Below are 17,534 nucleotides of genomic sequence, written 5' to 3'. Positions count from 1 at the left end.
CCAATTGTGCGTCGCCCCATGGACCTCCCGGTCGCGGCCGGTTACGACAGAGCGAACCCAGAGTCTCTGATGGCACAGCTGGCGCTCCAGTACAGCGCCCTTAACCACTGCGCCACCCGGGAGGCCCAGGATATGTTTATATGTATACATTTGTGGATGTCCATCACCAATTTCGTGTGATATGTTACGAATTACAATTTGTATTATATGTTACGAATTTGCTAAATATACCATGGCTAGGGGCTTGGGGTTAGGGTTAAATTTAGGAGTTAGGTTAAAGGGTTATTAAGGTTAGGGTTATGGGACATGTTAAGCTTAGGGTTATGGGAAGCGTTAGCTAACATGCTAAGTAGTTTAGTTGCAAAGTAGCAAGTAGTTGAAAAGTTGCTAATTAGCTAAAGTTGTCCATGATGAGATTTGAACTCCCAACCTTTGGGTTGCTAGACATTCTGATTCTAAGCCTACCCATCCACCCCGAACAACCACCCTCCTTTCGATTTTGCCTTAAGTAATCATCTATCTTATGAACCACACCAATCATAATCCTGTTAAATGGAGTGTCTCAGATTTACATACCGAATAATACGAAATGCCCTGAGACCAGGTTGTGTAACTAGTAGGCGTACATCTGCAACTACGCAACAAACTATCCAAACACAAGAAAGAACCGGTGAAGCTGCGTATTATTTACAGTGTATTCGGAAAGTATTCAGACCCCTTTCCCCTTTTCCACATTTTGTTACATTACAGCCTTATTCTAAAATTGATTATAAATATATATTTTTTTCCTCATCAATCTACACACAATAACCCATAATGACAAAGTGAAAACATGTATATTTTTTAAATATATTTTTGCACATTTATAAAAAACAAAAAAAACAAACAGAAATAACTTATTTACATAAGTATTCAAGCCTTTATTTGTCCCGTTCTTCTCTGCAGATCCTCTCAAGCTCTGTCAGGTTGGATGGGGAGCGTTGCTGCACAGCTATTTACAGGTTCAGTATTATGTTGTTACATTCATGTTTAATATATGGCAATATTATATATGATTGTATTATGATAATATAAGCGGACAATAGGCTATGATTGCCTGTATGGGACATAAAGTATACACGTCAGGTAGTAAATATTTTACATTAAAAAAAATGGCTGCAGGTATCAATATTTATTTTGGATGTTTTAGGTTATATTGGAACGATTGCTGTGACTGGATCAATTAATAATTTTTCAACAAAGCCAAATCCACAAACTAAGGTTAGTTAGTCTTCTCGATTTGAAATAACGATACCCATAGGCCTAATTAGACATATTTTAGTTATTTTCCAGATATCCTCTATATTGCCAGTATATGAATCTATGGTGATTAAAGAATTGTAAAGACACAGTGACACGTTCAATCATTGATATTAGGCTTATAATGTAGGCCTAAACATATGGAATGTTACGGAATATACGTTTAAGTACTTCGGGAAAGTCAAGGGTTAAGCAGTGTGCACTGCTGGGAGGGCTTTCCTGCGCTCGTGCAATGGAGGAGTCGTGATGACGCTCACTAATGCAATTTTCTGAATTAGCATGAAGGACGCAACTGGCAAAGGATCCACTTGGGGCCAAGTTGGTGATGCGTCACAGCCCTTGGTGAAATTGAGAGAGAGGGGAAAAAAAATAAACCCCCCAAAAAATATCGACAGACCTGCGAGTCAATGCGTAAGTACCAATGGCAACGAAGCCATTCCTGATCTCAGAACGGAACACAAACGTGCTACAGGTGATACCGTAGGAGATATGAGCATTGGAATCGGACATATAGGGTCCCAAGTTTCATAAACAACTTCTAAAAACGTTTCCATAGAAACTTGACATGGAGTATTAGAGGTTGAAGTCTTTACACCGTGTAGAGAAGAGCACAAAATATTTCACCACTTCACTACTCCGGACCATGAAACAGCGCCTAATGTGAGCGCAAGGGGGGTGAAACAAGACCAACCACCGATGAAGCCCGCAGCATCGCGCGCTGTCAGAAAATCACACGGAGGAAAGTTCCAAGCCTGCTACCCCTTTGTCTTTCGCACCGCGTAAGTGAACCAAGAAACAGCTACGTAAATGTTCAAGGATAGTATTATCTGTAGTGCTGAGATTTCTGTATAAGAGAGCAGAGACGAGAGAGGAGAAGAAAACAACACTGCCGTTTTGTATTGACAACAACAATAGCAGATCATCATGGATACCGGGGGGTCCTCCGGGCTGGCCAAATCAGCCGCTGTAAAACTGTCCGAGATGGGAGAAAAAACCAAACAGTTTGGCAACAAAATGAAAGCCCCCGACCACCAAAGACGGATTATTTTAGTCATTGTCTGCGTGGCTCTCCTTCTAGACAATATGCTCTATATGGTTATAGTCCCGATTATTCCCGACTACCTTGCTGATTTAGAGCTTGAGCAAGCAGAGCACGTCCACCTAGTTATACATCAGAATTATTCAATCAACACCACAATGAGCTCAGCCCAAGCTAAAAACAACAGGGACAATTTAGATGTTCAAATAGGAGTACTGTTTGCATCGAAGGCTATCCTGCAGCTTTTAGTGAACCCGTTGTCAGGAACTTTCATAGATCGTGTTGGATACGATATCCCCCTCCTAATCGGACTAACCGTGATGTTCTTCTCTACGTGTATATTTGCTTTTGCTGAGAACTACGCGACGCTGTTTTTCGCCCGTAGTTTACAAGGTCTGGGCTCAGCTTTCGCGGACACCTCAGGAATTGCCATGATAGCAGATAAATACACCGAAGAATCGGAGAGAACTAAAGCCCTCGGTATCGCCCTGGCGTTCATCTCTTTTGGGAGCCTGGTAGCGCCACCCTTTGGGGGTATCCTGTACGAGTTTGCAGGTAAAAGAGTACCGTTTATCGTTCTCGCCGTGGTTTGCCTTATAGACGGGATTCTGCTCTTGACAGTGATCAAGCCGTTCTCGAACAGGACTAGAGACAATATGCCGGTGGGCACCCCCATCTACAAACTAATGGTTGACCCCTACATAGCTGTCGTGGCAGGTGCCCTGACAGTGTGTAATATCCCGCTGGCCTTTCTGGAGCCCACCATAGCCAACTGGATGGAGAGCACCATGCATTCAACTAAGTGGGAAATGGGATTATGTTGGCTGCCTGCTTTCTTCCCACATGTTCTGGGTGTCTACATGACCGTCAAACTGGCTGCTAAGTACCCCAACCTGCAGTGGTTCTATGGAGCCTTAGGTATGGTCATTATCGGGGCCAGCTCGTGCACCATCCCAGCATGCAAAACATTCGGCCAGTTAATCGCCCCGTTGTGCGGCATATGTTTCGGCATCGCTCTCGTGGACACCGCCCTGTTGCCAACTCTTGCCTTTCTGGTCGACGTGCGTCACGTGTCCGTGTACGGCAGCGTCTACGCTTTAGCTGACATCTCCTATTCTGTCGCCTATGCCATGGGTCCTATCGTGGCGGGAAATATAGTGCACAACTATGGGTTTGTCCAACTCAACCTGGGCATGGGCCTCGTCAACGTCCTGTACGCTCCGGCCCTTCTGTTCCTCCGCAACGTGTGCCAAATGAAACCGTCCTACTCCGAGAGAGATAACCTGTTGGTGGACGATGATGAACCCGAGGGTCCGTGTGATACCATGAAAATGGAGGAGCGGAGAGGCAAGAAGAAGGGCTATAGTTCAGCAGGGGACTGCTTGCCTGTGGTGGTGGATGAGAATGGAGGGTTCGACCCGTTTAGAGCACAAACACTCGCCTCTGTAGATGAATTCTCTGGTCCAGAGTACAGTTAGAATATTCAGACTACATCTAGAATACTGTAGCAATACTTAGAACGTCCCCGAATCCATTACCGAGAGTTCTAGAATTTGTACACATTCCGTTCGGATTTAAGTACCTGCCAAAAGAGTGGGGTAGACAGTCACTTCACTCTGTAATGTAGGGCTACTGGTGTACAATATACACATACCAAATCACCTAATCATGATGGTTTCCAAAGGGGATTTTATTTAGACTGTAATGTCATGGTCTTTGAACACGTGTTCTATGCATGTCATATGTTTCTTCTGGCCGTCTAATCTGAAAGGTCTAATACAATTCACTGTGTGCGCATAACTACTGCAGAGTATTGTAAAAAGGTAAATAGATAAATGTATGTAAAATGTTATATTGATATGATAAATACACGACCAACTATCAACGCATCACAAAAAAAAAATAACTCGTTTTTAGGTTTGTCAAACCTATGATTGCATTTATAATTTCGTTGACATGTTGACAATCATTTTCTTTGACATTTTTGTTCATTGGGGTTTTTCTTTTCCATATCTAATTTCGAAACGTAATTGTGACATCTGTATTTTTTCATTGAAGTTATGTTTTCCTGTAAATGTAGTGTATTATATTGGAATGCGTTTTGTACATATGTGAATATTTACATAGTAAATTATTAAATTGTATGTGTGCCTATGCATAGTTGAGCGTATGCGTGATGTATGCGTGTATCGTCAAAGCATAAGTATCCGTAATAGCTCAATAACAACCTCCTATATCCTGAGTAGACATATTAACATATGTTAATTTATCGACTATAGTTATAATAAATTGTATTTAAATATAAACGTGTTTTGTGTGTGTCATAATTATTTATAGTGAGATGATTAAACCATATTTTAATCAAACGAAGGTCATAATATTACAAAATAAACAAGTTGATATGAATCCTTATGTAAACTTGCAATCCCCATGTTGAATAGAAGAGATCCACAGGGCACAGACGTCAGTTCAACGTCTACTTTTGATTTACATTTGGTTGAGTTGTCAAATAATGTGAATTCGACGTGAAATCAAAAGCAAAGTTCACCGTGTCGTTGGATTGAAGGTTAAAAAGTTGAGTAAAAAAAAAAAGAGACGAAATTCCTTTACATTCAAGAGCTTTTTCAAATCCAGTCAGTTTTCCAAGATGAATCAACGTCATCACGTTGAATGTTCTTGTTGAAATTACATGGAAACGTTGATTCAAACAGTTTTTGCCCCATTTGGGACGTTGAAGATAATACACAATATTTTTATCCCGACGGATCCTGAGGTAATTTAATTAACAATTTAGTTAGTTAACAATTTAGTCCTCTTTGCTACAAACATTATTGGCACAATATGGCACAATATCTGTGAGTAATTTGGACTTTCGAGTAAACGCTTTGCAGTCAGAGATGTGTGTGAAAATGACAGTTACAGGGGTGGATTGTTATTCAACCCATACTGTAAAGATAATCAACGAATAGTTTTGAAGTACGGGTGTTGAATATGATACTTCAACCAACTAATCGTTTCACTGTGGATTTGTATTGATTACATAATTTTGTTCAGTGCAATTACGCACGAGAGCCAGAGAGCGAGAGTGCGTGTGTTGTGGGTGTGTGAGTGAGTGAGAGGGGAGAAAGAGCGAGCAGCGAGAGTATGCGAATCGCATTCTTATTATTTAGGAATGATGTAGCTCATATATCGTAATGTAAATGTATACTTGGTTGTGCGTAAAGACATAGTGCAACAAGCTGGCTCTCAGCACTGTCCATTGTTCTGAAAGTTGACATTGTTGCTCTGTGAAAACGCTTCGCAGCTGACGCCTACATGGAGAACGGTTCTAACAATATTGTTCACTCAACAACCAAGTATAGGTAGTCAAGTTATTCTTTGATTTTCAGCTCTCAAACTCGGAAAGCCACCTTATTTCCTAGATCCGACACACTCGATAAAGTTCTACCGGCTACCCTGCTAGTAAGAACTACTATTTCAAGATCATTTTCCTACTTTGTCAGAGGTGGTCAGGGGGGATGCAAGGCAAGCTGTCAAATAATATGTTCCACAAATAGATTTCGATGGGAGGAGTTTGCTGCCTGCGGGGGTAAGTACCCCAAACTGGTTGAATAAACGTTGTTTCCACGTCATTTCAATGAAATCACGTTGAACCAACGTGGAATAGACGTCGAATTGACGTCTGTGCCCAGTGGGTAGAGACAAACCCCACCTAGAGCATCTTTACTAAGCAAGTGTTCTCTAAAAGTCAAAGCCTTGCAATGGGTCTGAAGTAGGCGTGGATATCTTGGAGACTGAGACAGAGAGGTGAAAGAACATTCCTTCGCGTCAAAGGAGTTCTATGAACACCGATCCGGAACACTGTCATCTAGTTGCAAACATTTTTGACCTCTTCAGGAGAAAAGGATTGCTCAGGTAAGCGGAAATCGTTTTCCTTATCCTCATTATTCACAAATATGGCTAGTTCAGCAAGTTAACTGATGCATGAAGTGCTTTATTTGGATGACTTGGAAGGAGACAGCTCGTCGATTAATACTTGTGGAAAGATTGTGTTTGGTGGTTATGTAGCCTGTGTTTATACAATAATGTATTATATTTAACAGAGATTCATATTGGCACTAAGGATTTTCGTTTTTAAATCTCACTGATAATTACAACTTCACAGTTACAGTTCTAAGATCTAGTCTAATCAATTTCACCCTGATCCCCCTTTTTTTCTTCCCTTTGAATGATTTGGATGTACTGGGTTCGTTCAAGAGGTTGAACTTCAACCAACTCTTGAGGGTTTTCAAATTACTTTCACCTGACTGATCCAGACCGGTCAACAGCATGCCTATCGCGGAGAGAGATCCGCCGAAAGGCCGCAGGGAAAGCTATGTAAGAAACGTTTTTTTTTGTTACATTCCATTTGGTTTCATACTGAGTGTAATGAAAGATAGTCCTTGGTATTTTACCATCAAGTTATTCCTTAATATCCTTTATCTCTGCCGGTATATTACAATGTAGGCTTTATCTGCTTATAAGGTCAGAGACAAATATGTTATTCAGGTGGGTTGCAAAAGCAATAGCTTAATCGATATTCGTTTATTGATTTAGAATCCAGCATGTAGAATCACGTTGCTTTGCTTTACTTCATTATTTTCATACCGTTGCTGTTTTGTAACATGGTTACTTGTGACTGGCAACATAACATTGCTGAAAGGCTATTTTAGGGAATTCGTTTTGTATAGTAATTGTATAGTCTACAAAATTATTTATTTATTGTTACAAATTTGGCTTGCTCTTTTTTTTCGTAAAAAAAAAAAAAAACATTTAGTGAGAAGTGATTTTCATAAGTGGATTACAGAACTAACGCACTGACTTTATCATTGGAAAAAAGTATGGAGCAACAACCTTGTCAACCACTGCTAGTGTAACAGATACAGGCGCTGTCCGTGGTGCTGAAAAGAGGATGGTTTTTGAAACGCGAATAGTTCTACCGTGTCCTCGTGCTGACCGCTAGGGGCAAAAACTAGAGACTTGACAGGCTGGAAGTACTTCACTTGTATCATCCCAAACGGAAACTATCAAAAAAAGTGATGCAGAATAAAATTAGACTATGTCACACTACCTACCAAAAGGAAAGAGTTGTAAACCGTGATAGGCCTACAATGCACTCAAATTATTTTTCAAATTCTAAACCTATTACACGTAAAGGCCAATTTATCCAGGCTATTTTGTAGGAAGATACCAACTAAATCACCAAAGAAGATGCATAATTGTAGCAACAGAGATACACATTCTGCGAATTGTGAGAAATCCCGTGGTGAAGTAATCCGGAAAGTCAAAAGGTTCTCAACAATTCACTTTTCCGTTGCCCGAGCAGTTTAGCCTATGCTACCAGAAAGTACCTGGCAACATTGGTTTAGGTTATGATGAATATGAACGAAGCACGTGCCCGCGGAGTGAAACTTCAGTTGCCGACTGGGGATCAATTAAGTAAGCCTATATTCAATTGAATTCAGAACGATACGATTCTAATGTATCTCCCCGAGAGTGGCCATTTTCTTCGAGCAAATTCCGAGTTATAACATTACCAACCTATGCGTCCAATCATACCTGATTCACATTTGATGTAGGTAACCCACTCTCACAAGTTACATTGACCACAATGACAGACGGATTACAAAATATCGGACCCAACGAACAAATAATTAATCAACACACTAACTCCGTAAACATTTAATTAGCATTTTATTCAATATAAAATAACCGTAGCTGTTTCGATCAAAGGCATCATTTTCGTTTCCCACAGGACGCTGTAAAATTAATTCTCGACGTGGCTTCAAGCGGTTTGAATGAATAATTTACTCAGGTTCTAAGAATGCAGGCTTTAAAGATAAACTTCAGGAAGCAAATAAGAGCTGTAATGCTCAGACTAATGAATAAATGCCTACAGACAGAACAACCGCTTCCTGACACTGATGAACACATGTTGTCCTTTTGGGTGCAGCCTCAATGAGTCCAATGTTTATCCCAATCATTACAATAACTGCCTGCCCTTTGGGGTATAGGCTTGGTTAATGTACAGTAACACACATTTTGTGACACTTACTGATGTAAAAAGGGCTTTATGAATAAATTGGATAGATTGATTAATTGCTTGATAGATGAGAGAGAAGAGAGGAGAGAGAGAGAGAGAGAGTGATTGATTGATCTCCACAACACTAGGTCCTGCCCAAGGTGCCTGTCCCACCCCTGAAGCAGACCCTGGACATGTACCTGACCAGTATTAAACACCTGGTGAAGGAGGAACAGTACCAGAAGACTAAATCCATTGTGGAGAAGTTTGGAGAACCAGGCGGCACTGGAGAGCTGCTGCAGGAGAAGCTACTGGAGAAGAGCATCAACACACACAACTGGGTAAACTCCCTCCCTCGCTCAGACAAACGGGCATCCCAAATGGCATCATATTGCATCATATTGCCTAGATAGTGCACTACATTTAACCAGAGTCCATAGGGGTGTGGTCAGAGCTAGTGTGCACTAAAGGGAATGAGGTGGTGTTTGGGAGGCAGACAAGACCCTCTAGCAACTCTAAGCATTCAAATCCATGGGTATTCTGTTAGCAGTATGGGAGTAATGAGCGATCTATTGTCTCTCCATGCTAGGTTTGTACTGTATTGAAAACAGAAGCCAGATCTGGTGTGGGGTGGGAATATTCAGATCTAGTGTGGAGTGGGATGCACTTTACCCTCCCAGATGTGTAAAGCACGCAAAGGCAGTCTACCATCGATCTAGTGTATACTTCAACTGTTACGTGGAGTGAAAAAGGGGAAACCAATTGCAGACTCAGACGAGGAGACTGGGATGAAGTAAATAAGGTATTTATTGAAACAGAAGGGGGAGATGGAGTGCAGGTCAAGGGAAGCTTGGGCGGGTTACTGGAAACCAGGTGCGGAGGCTGGAGCGAGAGGGGTTGAGACAGGGTAAGCAGGTCCGGAGGGGATTCCAAGGGAGTAGTAGAGTGGGGAAACCAGGACAGAGTAACAGGATGACGAAACGTGGGACTGGAGACAGGGACCAGAGTCAGAGCGGGCAGAACTGTAGCGGAGAGGAAAACAGAGTCAGACAAGGGAAAACAGAGTCAGACAAGGGAAAACAGAGTCAGGAAAGGGAAAACAGAGTCAGGAAAGGGAAAACAGAGTCAGACAAGGGAAAACAGGCACGACAGGACAACAGGATCTGAATAGTAACTAATGGCTAGAAACGTAGACTGACTGAGCAGAGATTACAATCTGGCAGTGTGGAAGTAGCAGGGCTGAGTGTTTGTAGAGGTCTTGATTATGGAACAGGTTGCAGCTGGTGGGGATCTACTCTGACTCCAGCACACCTGTCTCCAACCACACAATCACACAGAGAGAGAGAGGGGGAGAGGGAGAGAGTACTGAGGGAGTGGCAGCAGGTCAAGGAGACACAAAATGAGTAGTAGTGGGCGTTGCAGGAGCAGATGTGACAGTACCCCCCCCCCCCCCCCCCACGGGCACCCCTTAGAACCAGGCTTATTTGGGTATGAGGTATAGAAATCCCGTAAGAGGGAGGGGTCCAGAATGTGATGGCAGGGCACCCAGCAGCGTCCCTTAGGCCTGTAAACCTCTCAGTCCACCAGGTACTGCCATCCACGACCCCGATGGTGCACGTCCAGAAGCTGCCGGACGGTATAGGCAGGATGGTCATAGATGAGCCGAGGGGGTGGAGGAGCTGTGCAGGAGGAGACAGGGGACTGGAGCAGACAGGTTTAGTCAGGGATACATGAAAGGTAGGATGGATCCTGAGAGAGGCTGGGAGTTTCAGGCTCACCGCAGAGGGTTAAATCTTCGATGAGAGCCATACCTTTTGACCTGGGGTTTAGACTGGAGCGGAGGCCCGGCCACGGTTGGCTTGGTACTGGGTCCTGTCGGAGGCAAGAAGGGCAGCCTGGGCCTATCTCCAGGTACGGTGACAACGGCGCAGATGGTCCTGGACAGAGGGAACTGCAATCTCAACCTCTTGAGCAGGGAACAAGGGAAGTTGGTAACCCAGAGCACACTCAAAGGGTGACATACCTGATGAGGAGTTGGTGAGGGTGTTGTGAGCATATTCAACCCAGGGTAGCAGGCCGAGACAAACTCCAGGACATCTCTCTCTCCATGGTGGGCCACCAAAAGCACTGATGCAAAAAAGGTAAGGGTGACAGGTGAGGTGGGTAGAATGGCCCCACTGAAGAACAGAGCATTACCCAATCTGGAACAAACAGAGCATTAAAAGGACCATTAGCCAGCTGGTTTTGCTGAGCCTGGTGGATACGGGACTCAATCTCTCACGTGACGGCGGCAACCTTGCAGGTGGATGGCACAATGGCTTCTGGCTTGGTAGCCGTGTTGTTGGTGGTGAACTGGCGAGAGAGGGCATCAGGCATTGGTATTCTTCGAATCAAGATGATAAGTGAGTGTGAAATGTAATCTACCTAAGAACAAGGCCCACCTGACTTGCCGGGATTTCAGACGTTTGGCGGTCTGGATGTAGGACAGGTTGTTATGGTCAGTCCACACGATGAAGGGAGTTACAAAGCCCTCCAGCCAGTGACGCCATTCCTCCAGAGACATCTTATCAACAGGAGTTCCCGGTTTTCGATGTCAAAATTCCCCTGCAGGTGAGAGCTTACGGGAAAAGAATGCACATGGGTGGATCTTCTGATCAGAGGGGAACGTTGAGACAGAACAGCACCAACCCCAGTGTCAGAGGAGTCCACCTCCATGATGAACTGGAGTCCTGGGTCTGGCTGAGTGAGGACCGAAGCGGAGGTGAAGCGACGCTTGAGTTCCAGGAATGCTGCCTCTGTCTCAGGAGTCCAGTGGAACGGAGTGGAGGTGGTGGTGAGAGGTGCTGCCAGATTTTTCAGCCTTAACTTGTTGAGTGTAGGGGGCAGTATTTTGATGTTTGGATGAAAAACGTACCCAAATGAAACTGCCTATTTCTCAGGCCCAGAATCTAGGATATGCATTTAATTGTCAGATTAGGATAGAAAACACTCTAAAGTTTCCTAAACTGTCAAAATATTCCCTGTGAGCATAACAGAACTGATATTGCAGGCGAAGACTTGAGGAAAATCCAACCAGGTTGTGCTGTTTTCCTGAAAACTCTCTGTTCCATTGCATGCCTTCCCTCCATTTAAAGGGATATCAACCAGATTCCTTTTCCCATGGCTTCCACATGGTGTGAACAGTCTTTAGACATAGTTTTATTCTGAAAAATGAGTGAGAAAGATCCCATCGAGTCAGTGGATGGCTGGGTGCCAGCAGCGTTTTGCATGTGCCAACAGAGTGGAGCAGACATTTTCTCTCTCTCTCCTATTGAAGAAGCTACAGTCCGGTTTAAATATTATCGATAATTTATTGTAAAAACAACCTGAGGAGTGATTATAAAAACGTTTGACATGTTTCTACGAACTTTACGGATACTATTTGGAATTTGTCTGCCTGGTTGTGACTGCTCGAGCCTGTGGATTTCTGAACACCGAATGGATGTATTTTGGATATAAAAATAATAATAATAATAATAATAATAAAAATAATCTTTATGGAACAAAAGGAACATTTATTGTGTAACTGGGAGTCTCGTGAGTGCAAACATCCGAAGATCATCAAAGGTAAATGATTCATTGTATTGCTTTTCTGACTTTCGTGACCAATCTACTTTGCTGCTAGCTGTTTGTAATGTTTTATGTGCTGAGAGAGATGTCCTTACATAAACGCTTGGTATGCTTTCGCTGAAAAGCTTTTTTGAAATCTGACACGCCAGGTGGATTAACAACAAGCTAAGCTGTGGTTTTCTATATTGCACTTTTGATTGAATGAAAAAATTAAATATTTTTAGTAATTTAATTTGAATTTGGCGCTTTGCAATTCAGCGGATGTTGACAAAAATGATTCCTGCTAACGGAATGGGTGCGTCAAGAAGTTTAACAAAAAGCTTTTTCTCGAACAGCCGTTGAAGAACTTGGCAAAGGTGTTGCTGGTGAGCCTCAGGGTCCTTGGAAAAAATCATGATGTCATCTAAATAGACAAAAAACGAAACGTCCAATCACAACCCTCAGCACATCAACGACTAGGTTATAGGAAAACAGCAGGGGCGTTAGTAAGACCAAAACGCATGACTAAATACTCAGTGACCAAGTGGTGTGTTGAACGCAGTCTTCCATTTGTCCCCCTCACTTATGCGGACAAGGTAGGCATTCCGGAGGTCAAGTTTGGTAAACACTGTGGCACCATGGAGGGGGGAAAAAAGCAGAGCTGATGGGTGGCAAGGGGTACTTGTTCTCAGGGACCCATCCTTCTTCTTCACAAAGAAAAACCCAGCACCCACCGGGGAGGAAGATGGCTTGATAAGTCCTGCAGCCAGAGAGGTTGAACAACCGGCTACTGGGGAGAGGAGCTCCAGGCTGGAGGTCAAGGGCGCAGTTGACCGGCCGATGCTTGCTGAACACAGGAGCTAGGTCATGATACTCGGGAGGAACTGATGACAGGTCCTGAGGTTCTGGAATGAACTAGGGCACAGACAAGGCAGGGGGAAGGGCAGAATATAAACAATTATAGTGACAAAATGAACTCCAAGTGGTTACCTTTATGGCGAGTAGCTTGAGTAGCTTTAACCATGGATGGCCAAGAACAATGGGAGAGTAAGGACAGTCGATTATGTGGAAACTGATCTTTTCATGGTGATTTCCAGAGAGACGCAGGATGACAAGGACGATGTAAGGACAGTCGATTATGTGGAAACTGATCTTTTCATGGTGATTTTCAGAGAGACGCAGGATGACAAGGACGGTTCTCTCCCAGACACAGGTGAGGAGCTGTCCATTGAGAGCGTTGGCATCGAGGGGTGAATCGAGTGGGTCCAGGCCCAACTGGGTAACAAAACCTTGGTCCAGGAAGCTCTCGTCGGCTCCCGAATTGATGAGAGCAGACAGGAAAAGCCTGGCTCTGCCACACAAGGTTGCCTTCAAACAGGGGTCTGGGGGAAGATGGGCAAGTGATTTGTCTTAACAGTATATCTCCCACTACTGCCGAGCCCCCTCTTGCTGGACGCAGGGTTGGGTTCAGGATCTGGACGAGCCAGAGGATGGGATGCAGTCGGAGGAGGAGGACAAGGCACTGAAGCAGATGTTATGGGATATGCAACCCTACCTACCCTCTCCCTCTGACGCTCACGTAGACAGTTGTCGATGCGGATAGCGAGTTCATCAAGTCCGTCAGGCTCATCCATGGACAACAACTCGTCCATGAGGGTCTCAGTGAGTGCGTTCCGGAATGCTCCCTGAAGGGCCTCCTCATTCCAGGTGCTTTCAGTGGCGAGGGTGCGGAACTCACTCGCCATCTCAGCAACACTATGGGGGCCTTGGCGGAGGGACAGGAGTCTTTTAGCAGCATCCTTACCGCAGACCGATTGGTCAAATACTTTTTTCACCTCCTCTATGAATCTGGAGTAGGAGAAGCAGATGGGGAACTGTCTCTCCCACACCACCGTGTCCAAGGAAAGCTCTGCTCCACAGAGGCAGCCAATCAGAAAGGAAGTCTTGGCCCGTTCGCTAGCATAAGAGTAGGGCTGTTGCTAAAATACTAGTGAACGTAATACCAAAAAGTCTCTGCAAGCTCTGAGGTTGCCAACGTAACGCTCGGGAGTCAGAACAAAAGGCTGTCGGAGCAGAGGAGAAGGACTTGGAACTGGTTATGAGCTCTGGGCGAAGGGTCGGCCCTGTAGGTCAGACAGGCTCTTTGAAAACTCCTTGATGTGCTCCAGAAGGGTCTTCGGGGCTTGGTCATGTTGCTCAAGCAGGGAACCTTGGCCGGCGAGGAATTGGAGGAGAGTAGCAGAGTCTGCTGGGTTCATCTCTTTGGCCAGATTGTACTGTTACGTGGAGTGGAACAGGGAAACCCAAGAGCAGACTCAGACAAGGAGACTGGGATGAAGTAACCAAGGTAGGTATTGAAAAACAGGGGAGAGATGTGCAGGTCAGGGGAAGCTTGGGTGGGTTACTGGAAACCAGGTGCGGAGGCTGAGGCTGGAGCGAGAGGGGTTGGGACAGGGTAAGCAGGTCCGGAGGGGAATCCAAGGGAGTAGTAGAGTGGGGAATCCAGGACAGAGTAGCAGGATGACGAGACGTGGAACTGGAGACCGGGACCAGAGTCAGAGTGGGCAGAACTGTAGCGGAGAGGGAAACAGGAACAACAGGATCTGAATAGTAACTAACAGCTAGAAACGTAGACTGACTGAGCAGAGATTACGATCTGGCAGTGTGGAAGTGGCAGGACTGAGTATTTGTAGAGGTCTTGATTATGGAACAGGTTGCAACTGGTGGGGATCTACTCTGACTCCAGCACACCTGTCTCCAACCACACAATCACACAGAGAGAGAGAGGGGGAGAGGGAGAGAGTACTGGGGGAGTGGCGGCAGGTCAAGGAGACGCATGATGAGCAGTAGAGCGCATTGAAGGGGCATATGTGACATCAACGTAACTTAAGGGTGATACATTGTAGACCACAAGTAGAAGTGAACATTAAAGTTGTGACACAGTGGGTGGCGCAGTGGTTAAGGGCACTGTACTGCAGCGCCAGCTGTGCCACCAGAGACTCTGGGTTCGCGCCCAGGCTGTGTCGCAACCAGCCGCGACCGGGAGGTCTGTGGGGCGACGCACAATTGGCCCAGCGTCGTCTGGGTTAGGGAGGGCTTGGCCGGTAGGCGTATCCTTGACTCATCGCGCACCAGCAGGCCGGGCGCAGTGCACGCTAACCAAGGTTGCACGGTGTTTCCTCCGACACATTGGTTTGGCTGGCTTCTGGGTTGGATGCGCGCTGTGTTAAGAAGCAGTGCGGCTTGGTTGGATTGTGTATCGGAGGACGCATAACTTTCAACCTTCGTCTCTCCCGAGCCCGTACGTCAGTTGTAGCGATGAGACAGGATAGTAGCTACTAAACAATTGGATACCACGAAATTGGGTAGAAAAAGGGGTTAAAATAAAAAAGTTGTACAGTACATCAGGATAACAGAACAGTGTGTCAGTAACAGAAAGCTAAACGATCTCCTTTTATAGCCCATCGGAGACCTGTCCATACAGACTTTTAAAACCCATTGGAGTCCTGTCCATACAGACTGTCCTTTTAAAACCCATTGGAGTCCTGTCCATAGCCCATCGGAGACCTGTCCATACAGACTGTCCTTTTAAAACCCATTGGAGACCTGTCCATACAGACTCTCCTTTTAAAACCCATTGGAGACCTGTCCTTTTAAAACCCATTGGAGACCTGCCCATACAGACTGTCCTTTTAAAACCCATTGGAGACCTGCCCATACAGACTGTCCTTTTAAAACCCATTGGAGACCTGTCCATACAGACTGTCCTTTTAAAACCCATTGGAGACCTGTCCATACAGACTGTCCTTTTAAAACCCATTGGAGACCTGTCCATACAGACTGTCCTTTTATAACCCATTGGAGACCTGCCCATACAGACTGTCCTTTTATAACCCATTGGAGACCTGCCCATACAGACTGTCCTTTTAAAACCCATTGGAGACCTGTCCATACAGACTGTCCTTTTAAAACCCATTGGAGACCTGTCCATACAGACTGTCCTTTTATAACACATTGGAGACCTGCCCATACAGACTGTCCTTTTAAAACCCATTGGAGACCTGCCCATACAGACTGTCCTTTTAAAACCCATTGGAGACCTGCCCATACAGACTGTACTTTTAAAACCCATTGGAGATCTGTCCATACAGAGTTTCCACACTGTGATCAAAAACACAATCAACACCATAAATGGCCCAATAGACTTGGGCCATCAATAACAGCTGGCATTGGAAGGAGGAAAGAACTGAAGCTAACAAAAAGGTGGGGAAATATCTAAAACTGTGGCCATAGATCAATCAGACTTGCCACTTGGCGTCTGCAAGACCCATCCATCACCAGCCACTCAGATGATCAGTCAGTCCTGAATTAAAGCAGTGAACTGATATCTATCAAACTCCCGCTCCTGCTCCACATTATGATAATCAGTGTGAACACGGTATTTTCTCTCTCTCTCTCTCTCTCTCTCTCTCCCTCTCTCTCTCTCTCTCTCTCTCTCTCTCTCTCTCTCTGTCTCTCTCTCTCAGGTATATGACTACTGGCTTGACGATATGTATTTGAATCAGAGATTGGCCCTACCAGTCAACTCCAATCCTGCCATGGTCTTCCCAAAACAAGACTTTAGAGATCACAAAGACTCACTCAAGTATGTACAGTACACTTGGTGTCCAAAATACACTTCATAATATACACAACATAAAATACATTTCATGTACTTCATGAAATACATTTCATATACTTCATAAAATACATTTCATATACTTCATAAAATACATTTCATATACTTCATAAAATACATTTCATATACTTCATAAAATACATTTCATATACTTCATAAAATACATTTCATATACTTCATAAAATACATTTCATATACTTCATAAAATAAATTTCATATACTTCATGAAATAAATTTCATATACTTCATAAAATACATTTCACATAATACACTTCATAAAACACATTTCATATACTTCATAAAATACATTTCATATACTTCATAAAATACATTTCATATACTTCATAAAATACATTTCACATACTTCATTAAATACATTTCACATAATACACTTCATAAAACACACTTCATAAAATACTTTTATAAAAGAAATGTCATAATCATAACAAAGTCCTTCCTGAATGTGAAATAGCAACTGCACGGTAATGAGGGTGCTTCCTTCAATGAGGGGCTGATGATGCAGTCATTTTCTCAATCGGATTAGTGCTGGTTGAATGATCACACATTGAATTACACTTGACAAGAGGGAGTAATGTACATAGTAATCTCTGCACCCAAAAGCAAACAGATATTCAATGACCAGAGACTACGTTCTCGTAGGAGAAGATTGATGATTTGAACTGTGTACTCATGAGAGATGGTGACTCTGTACCGGTACCTCCTGTATATAGCCTCCACATTGACTCTGTACAGGGACCCCCTGTATATAGCCTCCACATTGACTCTGTACCGGTACCACCTGTATATAGCCTCCACATTGACTCTGTACAGGGACCCCCTGTATATAGCCTCCACATTGACTCTGAACC

The 17,534-nt window shown here is 44.1% G+C and overlaps 2 protein-coding genes across 2 annotated transcripts in view; both read left to right on the top strand.

The window, feature by feature from the left end:
* Nucleotides 1–1,512: 1,512 nt before the first annotated feature.
* Nucleotides 1,513–4,643, top strand: LOC110499491 (probable vesicular acetylcholine transporter-B). The gene has a single exon (XM_021576624.2). The coding sequence runs from the start codon at nucleotides 2,224–2,226 to the stop codon at nucleotides 3,814–3,816; it is 1,593 nt and encodes a 530-aa protein (XP_021432299.2). The 5' UTR covers nucleotides 1,513–2,223; the 3' UTR covers nucleotides 3,817–4,643.
* Nucleotides 4,644–5,991: 1,348 nt separating this feature from the next.
* The window catches only part of LOC110499558 (choline O-acetyltransferase-like), a 25,963-nt gene continuing 14,420 nt past the window's right edge, over nucleotides 5,992–17,534 (top strand). Inside the window, exons 1-4 of the mRNA XM_036956362.1 lie at nucleotides 5,992–6,253; nucleotides 6,596–6,715; nucleotides 8,549–8,740; nucleotides 16,514–16,632. Of these exons, the coding sequence (XP_036812257.1) occupies nucleotides 6,668–6,715; nucleotides 8,549–8,740; nucleotides 16,514–16,632 (359 nt within the window). The 5' untranslated portion in view covers nucleotides 5,992–6,253; nucleotides 6,596–6,667. The remainder of the gene's footprint in view (nucleotides 6,254–6,595; nucleotides 6,716–8,548; nucleotides 8,741–16,513; nucleotides 16,633–17,534) is intronic.

The sequence above is a fragment of the Oncorhynchus mykiss genome, chromosome 20 (genome assembly GCF_013265735.2).
Source record: "Oncorhynchus mykiss isolate Arlee chromosome 20, USDA_OmykA_1.1, whole genome shotgun sequence".
In the NCBI taxonomy this organism is placed as follows: Eukaryota; Metazoa; Chordata; class Actinopteri; order Salmoniformes; family Salmonidae; genus Oncorhynchus; species Oncorhynchus mykiss.
The sequence above is the reverse complement of the archived record's forward strand: the minus strand, read 5'-3'. Positions and strand labels throughout refer to the sequence as shown.